The sequence below is a fragment of the Tripterygium wilfordii genome, chromosome 15 (genome assembly GCF_013401445.1).
Source record: "Tripterygium wilfordii isolate XIE 37 chromosome 15, ASM1340144v1, whole genome shotgun sequence".
In the NCBI taxonomy this organism is placed as follows: Eukaryota; Viridiplantae; Streptophyta; class Magnoliopsida; order Celastrales; family Celastraceae; genus Tripterygium; species Tripterygium wilfordii.
In genome coordinates, this window is record NC_052246.1 from 5,670,246 (window position 1) to 5,692,280 (window position 22,035).

At 37.2% G+C, this 22,035-nt stretch overlaps 2 protein-coding genes and 1 non-coding gene across 3 annotated transcripts; 2 read left to right on the forward strand and 1 right to left on the reverse strand.

The window, feature by feature from the left end:
* The first annotated feature begins 2,969 nt into the window (after positions 1-2,969).
* On the forward strand, positions 2,970-3,076 carry LOC119980165. Its single transcript, XR_005463803.1, has one exon. It is a non-coding gene; the product is annotated as a small nucleolar RNA R71 (small nucleolar RNA).
* A 7,354-nt stretch (positions 3,077-10,430) lies between these two features.
* Positions 10,431-12,668, reverse strand: LOC119979789 (protein FAR1-RELATED SEQUENCE 5-like). Its single transcript, XM_038822423.1, has 3 exons — positions 12,468-12,668; positions 11,551-12,385; positions 10,431-11,416 (listed from the first exon to the last, which is right to left on the reverse strand). The coding sequence occupies exons 1-3, from the start codon at positions 12,666-12,668 to the stop codon at positions 10,431-10,433; spliced, it is 2,022 nt and encodes a 673-aa protein (XP_038678351.1).
* A 1,131-nt stretch (positions 12,669-13,799) lies between these two features.
* LOC120015997 (probable S-adenosylmethionine carrier 2, chloroplastic) lies at positions 13,800-21,000 on the forward strand. The gene is made up of 12 exons (XM_038868536.1): positions 13,800-13,977; positions 14,053-14,163; positions 15,092-15,174; positions 15,496-15,572; positions 17,935-18,025; positions 18,461-18,514; positions 18,585-18,680; positions 18,955-19,044; positions 19,276-19,327; positions 20,198-20,259; positions 20,347-20,427; positions 20,679-21,000. Exons 1-12 carry the CDS (start codon positions 13,938-13,940, stop codon positions 20,799-20,801), a joined length of 960 nt encoding a protein of 319 aa, XP_038724464.1. The 5' UTR covers positions 13,800-13,937; the 3' UTR covers positions 20,802-21,000.
* The last annotated feature ends 1,035 nt before the right edge of the window (positions 21,001-22,035 follow it).

The window sequence follows — 22,035 nt, forward strand, 5'->3', positions numbered from 1 at the left end:
TAACATGCATGTAATTAACTAGTGCCAAGAATATAACTAACACGGTGTTCTAGATCATCTTAGAGAAAGTCCATATCCAACATCTATTCACCCAAGTCATACCCCACAAGCACACATTCTCGTGCAGGTGAATTATAGTGATTGTGCAATAGAGTAGACGTCAAGCATATAGAAGGATATGATGGGTTCCACAAACCAAGATTAGCTGCATTTCAATATAACACTCAATTCAACAGAAAATTCCCATAAATATGCAAGATTCAAGCACTAAATTTTTATTATTATTTTTTTTTTTTTAAATTCAGCTACTACAAAAATCATGTGAAATTTTGCACAAGATAATCCATATGCAGTCCACCACCCCACACTTTAAAGAATGCATTGTCCTCAATGCAAAACATGACAATGTAATAATGCACTAAAAAGAGGACAAGTTGAAACAATACAACCTGGGGGTTGGAGTCATGCAGCGAGTGGATTGGGGTGCTGGCCTGGCCACAATTCTTCAACATCTTCATGCACCCTCTTTTGCATATGAACCCTTTTTGTGATTTTTTTTTTATATTTTTTTTTATATTTTTTATAAACACACACACCTAGGCGTGTATAAGGTGCGCCTAGGCGTGCACAATACGCGCCTAGGCGTGGTCTGGCTATAAACATAATGCCCAGAAATTTAAACTTTCTTCATTGGGTTGCCTCCCAAGTAGCGCTAAGTTTAATGTCTTCAGCCAGACGTAGTTGTACCTACAAAATCAATCAAGTATGCATCAACACTTAACAATTTAAGCATCTCTCCCCAAACTTTAAGAACATGCATGGTCGTCAATGCAAATAAATAAAGGGAGGGAGAAAGCTTAAACACAACACTTGTTTTAGATAAGGAGAGAGACAACCTGATTTGGAGAAATCACCACAAGCCTCAGCACCTTCACAACAATTCTTGGAAAACAAATCAAGGAGGATGGTGCATAGGATGCTTTCCATTCAGAATCCCCGAAACATTTGGCCCACAGAATTCAAGTTGGCGAGCCACAAATTTCCACCCTTTCTCTATCTTAGAATTCGTTATCGTGAAAGTACCATGGATAGACAATTTCAATGTCTCAAAAGGAGCACTTGCTTTACTTCTCAACATTGTTTTGGACCGTGCCTTTTTCAACTTCCTTGCTCTTGTCCGCACGCCTTTGAAAGTTGGAGATAGCTTGCTAGTAACAAGAGAAGTAGCCACGAGCTCGTTGGATATTGGCGATGATGGGGTCCTTTTGCTTTCAATGCTATCACCAACCAGATATTCCACAACCTCATCACTTGAAGTCGTTTTTGTCAATAAATTCACTCTCTCATGGCCTACCATATCAACATGAAGGCATTCTCCAATGACATCCGGACTCTTCATAGCCTTAAAGATTTTGAACTCAATGGTCTTGTCAAAGACTGTCATTGTGAGCATGCCCTTTTCCACATCTATAATGGTCTTTGTGGTAGCCATAAAACCGCGGCCTAGAATGAGTGGTACATCTCTTGTCGGATTAGGTTCACCCTCCATATCAAGCACCAGAAAATCCACCGGAATAACAAAATCACCCACCTTTACTAAAACATCTTCAACTAACCCAAAAGGATGCACTAAAGAGCGATCAGCTAGTTGGAGAGTGACTGAAGTTGGTTTCAACTCACCTATCTTCAAAGTAGTGTAAACAGAATAAGGCATGATATTTACACTTGCACCAAGATCCATCAAGGCCTTTTCAATTTCTTTCTCTCCAATAATACAAGGAATGGTAAAGCTACCCGGATCTTTTAATTTGGGCGGGAGCTTCTTTTGTAAAATAGCACTCGTTTCTTCGGAGAGAAATACTTCTTCATGATCACCTATCTTCCTTTTGTTAGTGCACAACTCCTTCAAAAATTTTGCATATGCGGGAATAGACTTAATTGCCTCAATGAGTGGAATATTAATCTCCACTTTCTTCAAAACTTCAAAAATATCCCGATTATACTTGCTTTTCTTAGCCGGGGCAAGACGAGATGGAAAAGGCACTTTTGGAACATACTCTTCTACTTCCGGCTTTTCCTTCTCAACATGAAGTATTTTGGAAGCACTTGGCTCCACCACTATAGGCTCATCATGATTCTCACCTTCAAGCTTTTTATACTCAATCTTGTTATCCACATTTTTCCCACTTCGCAAAACAGTAATAGCATTAGCATCCTCATACTGCTTAGGATTTACCTCAGGTTGACTCGGCAGCTTTCCTGGCTGTCTTTCACTCAAGGCATGAGCAAGTTGTCCTACTTGCATTTCAAGCTTTGCGATAGATTGAGTATTACTGGAAACAGTTTGTTGCAACTGAGTCATTGACTTGCTCATCTCTGCTTGGGAATGTTGCATTGTGACTTGTGATTGAGCAAGCTGGGAAATAAGGTCCTCCATAGTACACTTCCTTGCATCTTGAGAAGGTGGTTCTTGTCGTGGAGCTTGCCAAGGTCTGGGCCCTTGATTGAAATTCTGGGGTGAAGCATAGGAGAAATTGGGATGATTCTTCCATCCTGGGTTATATGTGTGAGAAAAGGGATCATTCTGCTGCCTATGAAAAAGTTGAACTGCATTAACTTCCGCTTCAGGAAATGTCCCACTTCTAGAACATACATGAGTAGGATGATCGGTGCCTCCACAAATGCCACAAGGCTCCAGATTTCTGCTCAGCAAAGTCACTACCGCATCCAATTTCCTAGCCACAGATGCCATCTCTGAATTTGAAGCACTAGCCTCATAAACCATGTGTCTAGGAGCATCAAGATCACGATTATCCCATTGTGAGGAATTTGCCACCACAGTCTCAATAATTTCATTGGCCTCAGTTGGTTCCTTAGCCATAATATTTCCTCCAGCAGCTGCATCTAACCTATGGCGGCATTCATCAGCCAGATGTTGGTAAAAGTATGATATAATCTGCCATGGCAAGAATTGATGATGCGGGCAACCAATCAATAGAGTTTTATATCGCTCCCAAGCCTGAAAGAGTGGTTCTCCCTTGTTCTGCCTGAAATGGAAAATCTGATCTCTAAGCCTCTGTGTCCTTGACTGAGTATAGAACTTCTGAATAAACTTAGCAGAAAGTTGATCCCAAGAAGTGATAGAATTTGGTGGCAAAGTCTTGAACCAGATCTTAGCAGTTTCCTTAAGAGAAAAAGGAAATAGCTTCAACCGTATGAACTCTTCAGATATGCCCTGAATTTTTTGAGTGCCACAAATCTCTAGAAAATTATCAATGTGATCACTAGCATCTTGATTTTCCGCTCCTGAGAATGATGGGAGCATGTTAATCACATGGCATTTAAGCTCATAAGAGAGATTTGGCGGAATGGTTGGTAATACGATGCAAGATTGTCTAGTAGAGAATTGTGGCATAGAGTAGTCCATTATGGTGACAGGAGCATTTGCATTGTTGGCATTATTGCCAACTTCTTCACGATTTTCAGCCATGCTCGCTTGTTCAGAATGTTCTTCCAAAATTTTGTCACTAGACGAACTAGAGCTGGATGTAGGAGAAATAGAACGAGTGGAAGATTTCTCCTCAAGAAGATCCTTGTCTCTCTTGTTCCTTCGTGCACGTTCCAAGTCTAGATCAACAGGAAGAATTTCTATATCTTGAGAACGCCTTCCTTGCATGAACTACAAACAAGAAAGAAAAGTATAAAGATCACTAATTATCAAGAAAGAAAGAGCTAAACTAAGTATGTAAGTATCTATGTATATAAACAAGAATGGATCAAATATAAGCAACCGTCCCCGGCAACGGCGCCATAAACTTGTTGGGTCTAAATTAACCTTACTAGCAAGTGTACTAGTCGGCGACTACAGCACAATGATAAGCAAGGGTCGAATCCACAGGGACGGTGTTATGTTTAATCCAAATGTATATTTGTATGTATATATGGACAATGCAAACAAAAGTAAAGTTCAACTCAAGATTGTTTGGGTTGGGTAATTAAACTAAAACAAGCAAATAGTAAAGTATTTTTGGTATTTTCTTTGAATAAGGATGTAACTAATGCAAATGAGATAAACACCAAGGCTTTGGAATCCCCCTTGGGAAATAACTTGCGATGACACAAATTCACACACACATTTGCTAATTCGGGCATAACGAATCCGTACCTAAGTCGGTTTTAGCGCACCTAAGCCAAATCTCCCTAAAATCGATTACTAGCCATCTTATTGGTCTAGGTCGGATATTCCTAAATACATTCTAGCCATCTTATTGGTCTAAACATGCATAGGAATTCATGGAGTTCTATGGAGATTAGGATTCATACAAATTGTCACCTAATTAAAGGGAGACACATTCATAATCAAGTGTTTCAAGAAGCATAATCTACTTGACATATTATTGTCTAAGCAAATTCTCCAAACAATTTCATCCAAAAAACCTAGGTGTTGGCCAAACACCACAAGCATGAAGAAATTGCAATCAAACATAGAAACACAAGATTTATACCCAAATCAACTCATATATATGTAAATCAAGTCATAAACAAAGTCATCAAACCCAAGGCTTCATCCTAGCCTTGGCACAAGTGATTTAGTTACACATAATGAGAGAAAAACACAAAAGGAGAGATGAGAAAATCATGAATAAACCCAATTAGTTGAGTAGATCCAAGTTGAGCTGAAGAATCTCTCCTCCTAGCTCCAAGAATCGCCTTCCCCCTCTGGTTTTGCTCCCCAGAAAATCAGTTCTAGGTTAAAAAACTCCCGCAGCTCGGACAAATCGCGACTTAAAACATCCCAGAAAATTGCTTTTCACGCCTAGGCGCGTTGTTTTCACGCCTAGGCGCACCACGCCTAGGCACACGCCTAGGCGCACGCCTAGGCGCAATCCTAGGCGTGCACAACTTAAAATTCAAGTCCAACTCTCTGGACTGGGCGTGCAGGAGTGATCCTGGGCGTGCACAATTTGTGCGCCTAGGCGCGCCACGCCTAGGCGCGCGCCTAGGCGCGTTACCCCTAGGCACATGATTCAAATGACCATAACTTCTCCATATGACCTCCGATTTGCATGATTTTAGATTCTACGGAAAGCTTGAGATGTCTAGTTTCCAATGCCTTTTGTTGTGCTCAATTCCAATAACGTGACAGAAAGTTATGACTATTTGAACACACGAAGGTCGGTGGACATTTTCTTCAATTCAGCCCTTTTTCCGTCGCTTTTCATCCAAACCGCAATCAACCTATCAAAATACAAATCAACACATAAATACACTCATTATTTATCAAAATAAAGCTTAAGAGGGGGATATTTCTACCAAAAACAATAGGTATTATCATACCTATCATATATGATTTTGCCCATATCTATCTCGGTTGGGTTTTTCTGCACAATTTCAGATTCAGTTTTAATAACTAGGGCAATGTAAATAGTTATGAGACTTTATTGTGATTTAATTTTTTATATTTAACAAACCTTTGTTGTTCGGTTAATTTTTTATATATACAGTGTAATTTGTAGCCTTGTGTCTTGCTTGGGCTTATTGTTTTCTTTGGTTTTTCTTGTACGAACTAGAAGGAATTTTGGTTTATCCCCAGCACATGCCCTGTAAGAACAACCATTCACCCTTGTTGTTTGATAGTGAAGGGAATGCTTTTAAGTTTCAACAAAGTGACTTTTGATATCGTGTATGCCTATTATACAAACTATACTCGTGGGAGTGGTGTACAAATAGGTTGATTGAAATGTGTACTGTATATTTGTATGCATGATTTGTTCGTATAAAGATAATGGTTGTGTCATTTCAGATAGTTGCTTCTGTTAAACTCTTTCTCCTATATTTTCTTGCAGTGATACCTCAATGGGTCTTCCTGGAGATGCTTTTAATACCTCATTGTTATTAAATACATTGTGTTTATAATAATGTGGTGTTTCCCTTTACAGGATGGCAAAAATGAGAACAATACGAACTACGAAAACAAAAAAGCATAAACCAAAAGAGATGCCTCAACCAAAAGAGAAACCGAAGCCAAGCGCTTTACAATATCGGTCGAATATGTTAGGTATAACATCCCTTCTAAGGACTATATCTTTGCAGCAGAGGCATAAAATGTGTCTTCGTAAGACACCATTTTGGCTATGTACAAGAAACTACTCAAGAGGAAAGACATGGAAGTTGCACCAAAGAAGCAAGAACAAATAATATGTGATATTATGAGTATTTATGATGACAAAAAGGGAGCTTTTGTCCTAGCAAAGAAGAGTGTTCAACTTACAGAGAATGACATAAAATTGGTATTCGGAGTTGTTTCAGGGCAACGAAATATGAAGATTGGCAGAATGTCGAAGCCAATTGAATCAAAGTTTGTTGAAAGAAGGTTCGATGGAGTGGATACAATGAAGTCAACTGAGATAAAGAATGCAATCCATCGAGCATTGAGGGGGAAGACAACTGATGATGCCGATGATGTAGCAAGATTGATCATGTTGTACACGTGTCTTGCGTTATTTTTTTCAACAAGAGATGATCACATTCCTTGGGCATTCATCAAATACATTGAGAACCTAGACAATGTAAAGCAATACAATTGGTCAAAGGCAATCTGCGATAATCTCTTGGATTCAATCAAGAAGAACATAAAATCTCCCACAAAAGTGACTGGATGTGTCACTATTATGTCGGTAATTATTCGATCAAGTATTTTAATTTTCTTACTCATTTACTGTGAAAAATATGGTTTTAAGACTCTTATTTGAATTTTTTTTTCTAACAGTATTGGTTTTGCGAGCACACTGAAGTGTTCACACCAGTTAATGCAACAATTTTCCCAAGATTCTTAAAATGGGACATTAGTGGATGGCCAAAGGATTTCAAGGCACAATACATAGACATCATTACGGAGGACAAGGTAAAATTCTTCAATCTTCTACTTAATTATTCGAATTACATTGCCATTTGATTTTGCTAGCTGGATGTGTAGTTTTTCTTGTTTGAATTACAATGTCATTTAGTCTGCCACTTTGAAAAATATTTAATTCCATTGTGTATGTTATTAATTACAATGTTGAATTCTTAATTACGATGCCATAGCCATGTCTATGAAATAGGCGTTTTTTTCTCTTCTCAGTTACCCGTTACAATGATGATGATATTGTGCTATATACATGAAGCTTCCTTCCAGTAAATTTTTTGAAAAGTCTTAGGACACTACATTTAACCAAATTTGCTTCTTATCTTTAGAAAATGGTGGAATATTAAAATATAAATTTTTGTCCAAAATTATATTGAAAGAACAATTAGGCTGTATATGTGTGTGTAGGTAGAAAATATGAATTATAAAATGCTGTAATTGTTAGATATTTTTATCATAGATGAGAAAATGTCCACTAACATACTACTTTGACCAAACAATAGCTTGAAATCATATTTCATATCAGACTTTATATTCTTTCTCAAGGATATCTAATTCCATTGTGTTTGTAATTAATTACAATGTCATATGTTTAATTACATTGCGCTTCCTTAAACTACTTTCTTGTTCTTATTTCACTGTAGGTGATTGAAGCTGGATTGGAAATGAATGATGAAGAGAAAATTTTAATTGAAAGTGAGCTTCAATTATCAAACTTGGAAGCTTCAAATAAAACTCCTAGCTTTAGTGATGTTCCGAGTGCATCCGACAATTCTACATCTGAAACTGAATCGTCAAATACTCCAGAACGTCACAACATTGTCAATCAATCCAGTCAATCAGCAGAAGATATTGAGTCGCCTGTGGTCCGGCTTGGTTTAGGTGGCAAAAATCTTATGCAAAGCAGTGAAGAGCCATCTCCAGAAAACATGGCAGCATCTCATGTCCATCATGAATCAACTAGAAAGAAAGACAAATCAATGGTAAGAATAATTGAACTTGAAAGAGAGAAGAATGATGCTAAGGAGGAAGTTGAAAGGTTGAAGAATGACCTTCTGATTCAAACAAAAAAAATTGAGGTAAAGCAATCTGAGGTGGAAGAATTAAGGATGGAATTGTGGTATCAAATCAAGAACAATGAGAAGCTAAATGTGGAACTTGAGAATGTGATTTCTTCCAAAATTGTCATTGAAAAAGGCTATCAATTGATGGTTGATGAAACCGCAAAGTTAAAGTCAGAAGTTCATGCACTAATTGCAGCGCGTGAAGTTAAACAGAATGAAGATAATATAGAAGTTGATGATGCTACAAATGAGAAGGAAAATGCTGAGGAGGACAGGATTGTGGAGAATATCATTGCAAACATTGTTATCTCTGATTATGTATCAAATGCGAAGGATAATACCCCCAAGAAATTGGCAACGTATCAACGAAAACCAGCATCTATATCAATGGTGAGGCGTATAAAAACAAAAAAGCGCATAGAAAGAGAAGACTCTGATTTTGAGTATGATTTGAAGAAAAAGTTAAATCAAAACAAGAAGGCAAAGATTCTTGTTGAGCAGAATGAGTTGGCTGCTTGCAATGTGGAGGATTACAATATACCTGAGAAGACCATCTCTCTAAAAGAAGTGCAAACAAAGTCGGGGGTTTACCGGTTCTTATCAACTGGAGACCAAAAAAAGTTGATGGATGTTGCTCAGCTTGGAAAAAATAAGTGAGTAATTTTATTGATCGAAAAAAGTTGACATATGCATAATACCCTGTGATATAATTAAAAACGTTGTGCTATAAATACTTACATTGTGTTATTTGCACAATGTAATTAGAATCTGGAACACATTTTGCTTTAACTAATATTTGACTAACAATGCATAATTTTATGCATTTGGTGTTTGCAGCACTGTGGTATGGTCGGGAGATAATTTCCTCGTGTGGAGTGACATAATTTCTCTTGTGAATGGCAACATGGTGTCAAGCAATGTAAGCATTTGTTAAATTAATTAACATGGGGTTTTGAGTACATTATATAATATTTTGTATATCATTTATGATTATTTTCATACTTGCGCAGATAATTAATGCACAAATCGAATATTTGACAAGGAAACAAGGGAAAGTGATAGCTCCTCATCCTACACAAGTTAGAACAGCTTCAATTGCCATAACCAGTTCTTGCATGGCATTCATTAGGATGAAAAGAGATGATCTCCTCCAAAAGAGTATCGTAGAGAAACTGAAGAACCAAGATGAGCGATACAGATATTACATTTTCCCCATTCATGCTGCCGGAAACCATGAAGTGGCCAATCATTGGATGACCTTAGTTTTGGACACTGAGGATGGATTATGGCTCCATTACAACTCAATTCTCCCTAGGAATAGAAAATGCAGAGATCCGTACCTGAAGGACGTTGATGAATTGGTAATGAAAATTTATTTGTACTTCTTAACCCTATTATGCCCATTTAAATGTTTCTTACTTTTGTAGATCAAATATTATTACGAGGTCTTTCCAATGCCCTCTGAAAGTCAATACGATCGTGAAGAACTGATTACAATGTGGGACACACCCCAACAATCAGCTACCTCGTAAGATTTATTATATTCTTAATATCTTAATTTTTTCATTATTTAATCTTCTTATCCATGGATTTTAATACTCACTATGAAACAGGGTGGATTGTGGTATAATTTGCATGTACGTGATCGATTGCCTATTCAACAAAACAAGCATTGCCAAGAAACTTACCAAAACAGAAATAAACAAGTTTCGGGCCAACCTAGTGCAGACCTTTCTGAATGACGATCCACATACTTGGGATGTTGATGGAGACAATCTCACTGATTTGATGAAATAGAAAACTATTAAGTTTGTTTTGTTTTTTAGTAACCTCCAACTTGATTTACAAATGTAAAAAAAATAAAATTGATGCCTACTTATATGCTAGAATACCAATGTAAGTTCTTTTTGTAAATGTTTTGGGATTTAGATACATCTAAATACATTGTGAACCTATCCTTTAATGGTAGCAATTATAAATATGATGTTGGTGTTCATTATATTGTGAGACTATACAATGTAAATATTTACATTTTTTGCATAATTTATTACATTGAGAATTGGACGATTATGAAAATTTACCATGCGTACTTTTTTCGCCCAAATCTATAACCATCTAGGCCATCCAAGTTCATTCAGTTATAAAATTGAGCAAAGTGTCCTTAAGTAAATGGATTAGCAATTGTGATTGCTTGAATATATATGATACGATGGCTAAGCACGGTGTACATACTACAATGTAAGTAATTACAATGTGCAATAATTAAAAATAGTGTAAATATTGAAGTAACGTATTTGACACCTAGAACAAATTACAAAAATGCATTTAATGAAACTCAACACAAATTACTAAAAATTGTCAAACTCATTCCCAGAATTAAAATTAATACAAGTCATAAACTCAATAACAACAAATCCAATGTCTAAAAAAAAATTACATAACACCAATTGATCGAATTCTCAAAACACAGAAATATCATTTGATCTTGACGATCCAGCAACACCACTGCTACTCCCCGTGCTCCTCCTTTTGAATATCCTCCGCTTCATTACACTACTTGGACGTCCTTTCCCTCTTTTGACAATTGGATCATTTGGATTAGAGGATCCCGGGACCAATGACACATATGAATTTGGTGTCATATTCTTCAATGAAACTTTAATCCACTGCATTACATTAACAAAATAACCTTCATTGTCAGCAGCCACATCAGCCAACTGAGAAAAAGATCTACACATATCATCGTAACGGCGTTGTTCATTGGATAATGTCCAACCATCATAATTAATCTTCACACGTGAATGACACCTCCTTACATCTTTCCTCCACCGCGTAAGCACGTATTTGTCTGGGAGTACAAAAATATCCCTAGCAATAAACATAGCTAGCGCATGCCTACAAATAATTCCTCTGAACTCGAAACTCAAACATGAACAACTAACGTCCTCACCATCATACATCACATCAAACATAACCTTCTTCTTACCACCTTCACCAAACACAACATCTTCATATAATACGTAATGAGTCGAGCATTCCCTTTCGTCAATTGATTTAAATCCACAATACATCATTCCAGTCAATTCTTTTTGAAACTCCAAAAACTTTCGTACAGTATACAGTTTTTGAATCTGCTTCTCCATATCATAGAATGTAGCACAAGATAGTTGCTTGTGGAAGGAATCAAAATCAGCTTGACTTTCCTTCTCAATCTTTTTCCTAAGAGCATTATTGTATTGTTCCACAAATTGTTTCAATGTCGTCTTCGAATTCACATATCCATCAAAAAATGCATTCATGCTCTCGCTTCGCCCTGTTGTAGACATTCCAGCCCAAAAATATTTCTTCACAAAGATAGGTACCCACAACTCCCTCTCGGCGTACAAAGAAGACAACCAAACATTATCTTCCAACTGATAAAATGAAATCAACATATGCCAAGAATCTGCAAAACAAATAGGAAATACTTGGTTACAATTAGTTTGCAAAATAAAAACTTCAACTACATTACAATATTTAATTGCATTGATATGATAATTAATTACACTGAATATTATTTAATTATATTGTGATACCCACCTTCGAATTCGTATATGCTCTGAGAATCGTAGATGGCTCTAGTCAACAACCGTCTTATGCCATCGTATTCTATGTGAGAACCCAACTTCTCCGGCACTTTCTTCATTATATGCCACAGGCACAATCTATGCTCGGTATCTGGGAATACAACTCTTATAGCATTTTTCATTGCCCTATCTTGGTCAGTTATTATACCTTGAGGAGCAACACCTCCCATACAAGCTAGCCATGTCCTGAATAACCAAACAAATGTTTCTGTATCTTCCGAAGATATGAGAACACAACCGAGAAGTATAGAATGACCATGGTGGTTAACACCAACAAATGGAGCAAATGGCATGTCATACTTGTTGGTGAGGTATGTCGTATCAAACGTCACAACATCACCAAATTCTTTGTATGCTGCCCCACTACGTGGATCAGCCCAGAAAACATTCTTCAATCTCCCATCATCATCCCAATCAATCAAAGAAAAGAACCCCTCATTGTTAGATTGTATTTTAAGGAAATAATTCTGAACTGCAACAGCATCACCTTCACCAAGACGCATACGCCTTACTTTAGAAATAAGGTTACGAGTATCTTTCTCAAGAAATGGTAAATTTTCATGACCACCAGCTCCAATAACACAAGCATTATGACTCTTGTTCGGCCTAATCCCTGCCATATCATTAATCTCCAGCTGCCTTTTCACATATGGGTTAATTTCCCTATTGCACCTAAAATATCTTGATTGGCTTGGACTTAATTCGTGGTTGTGATTATTGTTAAACTGAGTTATCTCCCACTTACCATTAATAGAAAGCCGTCCAGCAATCCTAGCCTTGCATTCATTCTTAGAGAATGCACGATGACAAATAGAATTTAGAATTCTTCGAATGACTATAAAATTTGTCAGACCTACCACACGTAAATACCAAATATTTGTACATCCCACTACTATCCTTACTTATGGATCTCCTCTTAACAGAAAACCCATTGTGTTGACCAAAATCCTTATAAAAATTGAACAAGTCATCCACAGAATCAAACAACATCCCAATCATCGGCTTGAGAACATCTACACTATCCACATGATCTAATTGGTCATGGTAATTCTCCTTCAGAGTGAACTGCATATTGTCACTGCAAAATTGCCATTTAATTACAGTAAGTACTTCACAATGTAATTAAGCACTAATACAATGTAATTAATAATTCAACAGTGTAATAAGCCACTGTACACATAATCCCAAACTACATTCACCACTCATCAACATAAAAAGTAACGAAAATACCAAAACTAAGAACCTACAAACAATTGCATGTGAGAGATCTGAGCATCATACCAACAAAGAAAACAAAATCGCATGCCATATCAAAATCGCAGATAATTGTACATAAGTTCATACGCGAAATAGCGTTGCATTCATTCAAAGAACTCGTAAACTAATGCAAACTAACCAAAACGAAGCATTGAATGTTTGCATCTTCAGTTCTGTGCGATTGATTGTTTTTGGAAACCAAAGGCTCCAAACAACACGTACGTAAGAGGAAGCTCCGAACACCACCGTAAACTCCTAGATCAAACACGTATAGAAAAACAACTCGCCATTGATTGTTTCTCAAGCTTCAAAGGAGCAAAAACTAGTTCGCAGGTTGCGAGAGAGAATAGACGAATACAATAGGAGTAAACAACAAAAAAATACCTAGATGAGAGAGAAACAGTAATTACAGAATTAATTATATCTTTTATTTAATTGATAATTTGGTTATTTAATTGGATATCTATGTGGCATGTTGAGTTGTACAGCCACATAGATTAAGGAAGTTTAGGGATGAGAAAATTAGGGACACATATCATTTTCGCTTCTTTAATTGGGGGAGTTGGTAGATAGTAATGATGTGGCAAGTAATATAGTAATATCACTGTTAGATGCAATAAGTGATTGGGATTAACATCATAAACTAGTGGATATTAATGATATAAGGCTTCAAAAACTCCCACATCGAAAGCACAAGAAAATTTCTTTTAAAAACATAAAGAAGGCCACGTAATATCATATCTTATAATATAGATATTTATTGAGTCGGGTTATCGGATCACCCGATAACCCGAAAAATTAAATAAATATTGACCTGAAACCCGGCTCTATTAAGAGCTCTTCGGGTCGGGTTTGGCCCGGACAGACAAAAAGGATCTCGGGCTTGCCTGATAAATCCCGGGTAGGACCGGGTTTTTAAACCCGATGAACACCCCTAGCAGCATCTGTAAATTCTCCCTGGAAACACCAGTTGCAACACAACTCAGTCTATTTCGCTCGTCCCTCTTTTTACATACAATTGCTAACCAGTAGTTAACTGGAATTGCAATTGGTGCAGCCAAGTCTGTGATTTGATTGCTGTCGATGGTCCTCGAGCGTTCTTCGTCCCAAACGGCCTCAACTGGTAATTCTTACTTCCGTTTTCCTTCTCTTTTACTTTCTTGCTTGCTTGAATGCGTATATGAATTCGTTTTGGCAGATGCTGCATTTTCTCTGACAATGTCAAATCCCGAGAAAATTCCGAACGATTTTCCAGCTTCAATTAGAGTAGCAGAGTGCGTTCCAGTTGATTTACTTCGTGTCTTCTATGGTACGTACGAGATTACCTGTGGAAGTTCTATCCGTCCATGTTAGACTCTGATTAAATGGAACATAGAGTTTGTTTTGACTTGAAACCATATGGAGGCCGTTCTTGTCGCTATGCTCGAGCTTACGGATCCTACTAGCACTATTTTATTTGAGGCAGCTTTGCATGTGTTACGATGAGAAATCTTCGTGCAGTTGCCTGGACTTCTTATTCTCTGGAAAGTTCTGTTGAAAGGAGGAAGCGTAAATTAGAAAATTTATGATTTCACAAGAATGGTGGATACATTTATTTAAGCAATACAATCATGTTATCTTAGAGAGCCGCAACAGTAATACTTCGAGTGTGGACTCAAAATTTTTAATCCCTTAGATATCTTCCTAGGACGTGAAGAATATAGCTACTAAATTTTTTATGCATGTCCATGGTAGATGGAGAAGTGCAAGATCCCTCGTAATAACTGAAATAGAACTAATTTCTCATATTTAACTGAGGCATGGCCGTAGATATTAGAGGGCATAACGCTGTGAGCCTCATACTGTGATGCTACTTTCCTGGAGTTGTTAGTGCAGCTTGGTTATTAGCTGGTTCTGCTAGGTGAAAAAATGGTGCTCTTCAGGGACCTGATAGTAAATTTTACGTAAATTACCTTTGAAACTGGAGTTTTAGGTAAATGGGGGAAAATAGGCGTCTTTTGTGATGATTTCTGCTTTTAAATATCCGAAAATCTCTGTTTGGTTCATGCCATTCCGGACAATATCTCTCTGTTACCCCTTACCAATTCTGAGCAAGCTATGTTACCTGATGTGGTTTCCTGCCATAAGCTTTTGAAGAGTCTATTTGTCTTAGTGTTTCTATATAAAATATAATAAAAATTGAATTAGAGGATTTACAGCGGCTAATGATCTTGAAACTCTTTTTATTCATTCTTCAGGGGGCATTGTAACTGGAGGTATTGCTGGTGTTGTTGTAGAAGCGGCTTTATATCCTATTGATACAATAAAAACTCGATTACAGGTGGTTTGACTTGTTAAATGTTGCTCCGTTCATTTAGTTTTGTAAATTTTGTTTCAATGCCCAACTCCGTTTTTAAATCTATCTCAAATTAGTTTCTACTTTCTAGTTGTGAAAATCAACAGAAGGAGCTCTGACATTTTGGATGGTCCATCCATGAGTGCTAATTTAGTCTTTTTTCGGTACCCCTGCGAGTTATCATCCTATTGTTTTTAGTCTGTTAGTCTTTTGAATTGTTGAAACACAATGGCAAATTTCTATAACATTTAAAATTTGTTATGTCTTTGAGTTACTGGTATTAACTGTCCATGGGTCTCATATTAGGCTGTCCATGGTGAAGGAAAAATTATATTAAAGGGTCTTTATTCAGGATTGGCTGGAAACCTTGCTGGAGTCTTACTGTAAGTGATCAAAAATATCATGTTACAGGTAATATATATGGTGTGGTGTGTGTGTCACTGTGTTGTCTGTGAGCATGCAGGTTAAGCATCAATATCTTTCTCCTCTTTTATTTACCTTTGAGCTCTTTTATGGAAGAGAAATCATATACAGAGAACCATTATAGGCAGTTTACTGCATTGCTATACAAGACTCTTTTTGGTATTTTAAAGCTCAACCCTGATATTTCGCTTTCAGGATGGGCTTCATGCAATCCACTTGCCATGTACACGCATATTATATGAAAGATTAGTGTGCAATATTTGTCCACTCTTACGCTTCTCATATTCCAACCAGAAAATAAAAGAACTAGACATGAGAAGTAAATTACGGCTCCAACATTTTGTAACATGGACTAATTTTCTGGAAAAACTTGAGATGTCCAACTTGGAGATCCTTAAAGGAAATAAATGTTTCAAGCTGTAATGTACTAAGATATTCTACACATAACACCAGATGGGAGTGTAAGCAATCCAAGCCAACCTAATTATGAGTGAGTTAACATACATATTTTGTCTCTAGACGATTTTCAAGTTGTAAGCTTTGCTTGGATGTGGTTAGTCCTACTAAAGCTCCTGTTAGTTGAATTTACAAGTTCCTTAGTGTTGTTTGGCTTCTGCGAGAATGCAACAATTGTAAACCAGCAAAAGGTTTGAGGAACTTACATATGGTTCAGATAGCAGTTGGTGGAGGTTTAGTTAATACTTAATTGTCAGGTTTGTGACAGACGACTTGGTCAAAATTGGAGAAAAGTGCAAAATTTTACAGAGCCATTCTCAATCGCCAATAGTCGTGAGATTGAGAAACCTTGATTACTACCAAGAGTACCTAAATTAAACAGAGCCGAGCCTAAATTTTTATGAAAAATGATGAACTTCTGGAACCTGCTGGGACCTATTGGAATACAAACTTCAGTAGAACAACAAGACTGGGAATTAAAATCAAGGGTGACATAGTTTCTAGAATAGACCATAATATGAAAGACAGACTATGTTGGAGGATGACCAAGGGTAATCTTTTCACGGTTCAGTCTTACTACGTAGAGCTTATAAAAGCCTACCATCACCACCCCTCTCCTCTTGGCATTGCGTGTGTAAGCCTAAAGCACCTCCCACGACAGCATTTTTCTGTTAGGAGGTCATTTGGGGTAGGATTTTGACTATGGACAACCTAAAGGAAGGCATGGTAAAGAGATGCTCTCTACAAATCACATTCTTCTTCCTTGTCATTGGTCCATACATATCTTGAAGGCTGCCTGAAGTCTCGTGGGCATCAAATGGGTCGCAGGTGGTATGATAGCAGAATAGCTAACAACCTGGAGTTCTATATGCAGGAAAAAAAGAAAAAAAAACCCTAAAGTTGTGGTGCTCTGGATTCTGGAACATTAGGAAAACTTCAATAGACTGTTACGTTGAGAATATCTTTTTTAATCTGAACTCTGAAGTTGTGGTGGTCGGGAACTCACAACAGTCTTATTGTGGCTATCAATGTAGCCTCTTTGTAATTCCTCTACTCTGCACATGCATGGTGCTTAATAAAGTATTTTTTTCCAACCAACGGAAAAAAAAATAATTTTGATCCTTGTACCACGCTGGAATCTGGTTGAACTTGGCAACTTTAGTAGTGTGTGAAGCTTGCGATTCAAGCTTGAGTTCTTGTACGACATTAATTAGTAGTCACAGGTAACTCTGTACTCTGTAGTCTGCCAAACTCAAGCTGAGGCACAAGTAACTTGTGTCATTTTGCACTTATGAGTCCTCCTGACTCAATATTTCCTTGAGTATAGGTGGATCCATAACTCCAACAAACATGGACCTATTTTCATAGGAATATTCATATGCAATTAGGAGCAATATGTCCTTGACCAAAGTCCTTGAGACAACTCTTCATATTCATGATGCTTCACTCCCCTTACACACTGAACCTCCAAATTATCTTGTTTGAGTTCTCTTTTCAAAAGTACCGACGTGACTGTACTCTGTCTTTGTACATTTTGCTTGCTTATTGAGTTCATCTTCTCTATCGCAAACTGCTTATTTCTTGGAAATGGAGGATAATGGGTCATATACTGCGATTTAATATGTTAAATGCCATGAATAAGAACATATTTTTCTACTGTCTCTAAGCTAAATGATAAGAAGATGTTTCTACGTTTTGGTGTTAGTCTATGTTAGTTTATGTATTAGATTGAAGTCATTTTTATTCCTTTTCTTATCGATTCACGTAGTGCCCAAATTTATGCAAATAATTATTAGATTAGTTCTTCGTTTTGTGGCCTGTGGGCTGTAGCCAATAAGGTTCTCCTTTTTTTTTTTTTGTCCACAGAGCATCTTCTCTATTTGTTGGCGTTTATGAACCTACAAAGCAGAAATTGCTGGAAACCTTCCCTGAAAATTTCGGTGCCCTTGCACCTTTGGTAAGTTTTATTGCTGAATCTAATTTAACTTGCTTCAAGTTGGTACTCTAATCCTAGCATGTGGTGCTTACAAATCCTATAGTTCTTCAACTGCTTGTATGCAATCTGATATGGGAGTTTATTCTGCCTTTATTTTTTTTTTCTTCTGGAAGTTAAAATCATCTATTTACCAGCTTTGTCCAACATATCATGACAAAACTTTTGATCATGTTATTATAAGCATCATAGAACTGTCTTCAACTGGGGATAAAACTTTTGCAGTTGCTTAGTTATGGTCGCTTGAGTTTTTCAGTTAAACGATGACGGTGCTGGCCATTTGTTCTTTTTTTTCTTCATGCTGGCCATTTGTTCTTTTTTTCTTGAGAATCTTTCTATTCAATGTACTGGATAGAGCCATTTTAGTATTTTTATAAGAGGTTTGAAGACTTCATTCAGATTGCAGGTGTTATTGGAGGTGCTGTTTCTTCTATTCTACGCGTGCCAACAGAGGTAGGTTGCTTTTCTTCTAACTAGCTTTTCCTCTTGCCTTTGCAACCCGTACTCATCAAGTCATTTTCAGGTTGTTAAGCAAAGGATGCAAACCTGCCAATTTGCTTCAGCTTCTGATTGTGTTCGTGTGATTCTAGCTAAGGAGGGAATTAAAGGTCTCTATACGGTATATTATTATCACTCATTCTCAAACTAAGATTCAATACTGCAGTCTGATAGTTTGGAGTATCATCCTGTAGTAAAAGAAGGGTTTACTGTGTGTGAATTGGGATCTTATATAGTTATATGTAAACAGGGTGCACTATTTTTTCTCTATGAGCTCCTCTCCATTTTCATGATTTTTAATGATATTCAGTTGCAATTGTGCATGTGAATCGTATTTGCTTTCTTAGTCCATGAGTTGTTCTCACCACACATTATGTATTGACCTTTTGATGTAGGGGTACGGTTCCTTCTTACTGCGAGATTTGCCTTTTGATGCCATCCAATTTTGCCTCTACGAGCAACTTCGGTTAGGATATAAACTGGCGGTAAACTTCCTTGTGCCAGTATTTGTGCGTGTCAACTATGCACTTGTAACTGAATTTCTTTATTTGGCAATTGTCAGTGTAGGATCATACTATTAGATATCTTCAGTAATGATGAAAGAATGGGCCCTACTACTGTTGCCTTATATTTAATGAAACAAAAATCTCTATCCTGATGTGCAATTTTGGTAAAAAATGTTGGGCAGCAATGATAACTCGCTTCCTTTTCTGCAGGCAAAAAGGGATCTGAATGATGCTGAGAATGCTATTATTGGTGCTTTCGCTGGTAACTATTTGAGAAAATTTGGACAGTTATATATCTGCGGATCTTACTTTACTCATGCTTGTGTCTTTCTTGATAGTCTTGGAAAATACACCATCCGTTGTTACTACTGGTTTCAAATTTTATTATTTACTCCAGAAAATTCCTGCGGCCCATATCATAAAAGATATGATTGCTAACAAATGTCGGGTAGAGGGTCATGCTCATCGTCATACTAACCCAAGTACCTTCTGTGTATTGGAAACCAAGCTCCTTCCATGAGAGGATCCAGAAGTTAGTCCTGTTAACTTCTTTTTTTTCCATTTTGTTTGAGATTATTAAAGAAGTACTTTTCCTGGGGACTGATGTCAAACATATTTCTGAAGATAAGACACCAGCAACAGAGTCACTATAACAAGTGATCACCCATTATGATGCACCTCTGCTTTTGTGTTGTTCTTCTTGGCGGTTATTGGACCTTAGGCAGAGATAAGATGTTTGGCTACAGCTGTTTTTTAAAATAGTGCTGGATCCCTTGTGCTGTCATGGTGGAATTGGCGATTACTGGAAATCCAATATTAAATTGTCAATTTCCAGATGAGTAGTTGGATGTGTTATCTAACCTTGTGTGTTATTTCTATTATGATGTAGCTTGGAATTGTTAGAATGTTCTTTCTATAATGATGTAGCTTTGAATTATTAGAATCAAAACAAAGCAGCCTTAACAGAAGTCAACGACATTGACCCTGCCTTTGATAAGTCGATTTTACATTGTCATTAAAGAAGTCAAAATGCCTCTATTGGGTTCCAAATATTAATATTGAAGTGGCTAACATGGTTTTTCTATTGAACTTGTACATTAGTACAATGCTGAAGTAAGATCTTAGTATACAGGTGCTATAACTGGAGCTGTAAGTACTCCTCTTGATGTGATAAAAACCAGGTTGATGGTTCAGGTAAGAATCTTTGTGTCTTCTTCTTCTTTGGTTGGAAAGCCATTGAACCGTCTTTATTTATGTACCTTTCTTTCTAAACGTGCCCAGGGATCAGCAAACCAATACAATGGAATATGTGACTGTGCATTGACTATAATGAGAGAAGAGGGCAAGCATACTCTTTGGAAGGTTTGCTCTTGCTGTTTTTGCATAGTAAATGCGATACTAATGTTTGGCATTCTTCCAATTCTCATATTTTGTGGGTATGGTGAACATTTGAGTAGATATATTTTGGCCAGGAAGGCAAAAATTCTTGCGATTGGTGTTCAAACATCTGTTTATACGATTAAGCTGAGAATAGATGTCTTACAGTAAAATCCAATCCTGATTGTATTGAAACATATAACTCTAAATTAAAACTTCATTTTGGTTGTTCACAGGGTATTGGGCCAAGAGTTCTGTGGATCGGTATTGGAGGTTCAATTTTCTTTGGCGTCCTCGAAAAGACGAAGCAACTTTTTGAACAAGGGTCTCAGAAATCGACCAATTCCGAGCGAGACTAGTTTCCACAGATTCCATGCTGAATCCATTGTGAATATTTTTGGTACCTGTGACGGGAAACCAAAGGATTAGCTCTGCTTGTGGTTGCCATTGCAAGGTTTGTTATATTTAACTTACATTACGACAACCTGAGGATGTTTAGATGTTATGCCGTAACTTTTGCCTTAATATTCGAGGCAGTTTTGATTCGTTCACTAGCAATTCTCCTCCACCATTTTGGCCTTTTCTATTGCAGTTTCCACTATATTTTTTTGTGACATGAGGGATGTTTAATATGCTAGGCAGTTTTTGCTTGCTCTTAGGGCCTTTATGGATCTGGAGACTAGGTACTAGGAATGCCTAACTGCACAGACCCAGTAGGGAATCCAGAGAGGGAATGGTTTGCTTGTTACAGGTTTTACATAATTACAAACATGAAACATGCTAAGAAATTTTAGCCCTACTTGGAAGCATAGTTTTTAAAACTGGTCCGGCCCGCCGATTCGACCGTGAAACCCGTGTACCGATGACTTACACGGGTCGATTCATGTATTTGGACCGTTTATGCATTGGACCGTGATAACCCGCGGTTTATTTAGTCAAAACCGTCAACCCGTGAACCGGCCGGTTTAGTAAAAAACTGTTGGTCTGCGAATCAACATTGTAGTCTCGCCTCCGGTGGCTATTCTGACCAAAAGTTGGGTGGACTATGTAGAACTCAAGTTGGGAAACACTTCTGTGGCAGTGGAAGCCGTCAAAAGCCTCTACAACGGTCGGATCAAATATTTGTTTCCACGAAAAGTTAGCGACTTCAAATTGAGTTTTTGTCAAAATAGTAACCCTTTTACAGCAGTGGCATGTCGAAATGGGCTTATGGAAGTTCAAAGCTTCAATTCGATAGTTCGTCGGCCCAGATCGGTGGCCGGACGATGGAGATTGATTTTGACGGGCAAGAGAGACGGAAGTGTTGGGTAGGTGAGGAAGAAAGAATAAAGGTTAGGAAGAAAGAATAAAGGTTGGTTTTCTTTCACAGATGCAAAAATCCCTCTGTTAACTATGTATTACAAAAATGTCACTATTCCATTTACAACCTTGCCATTATATAATTAACTCCTTATTTCTTATATGATGATTTTTAAAAAAAATTATACGTTTCACAGATACATGTTAGTTGGAATACACCATCTAGGAAACTAAACTTGCAATTCTTAGGTTTATCTATATATTTATATACTTATATATTATATATTTAAATAT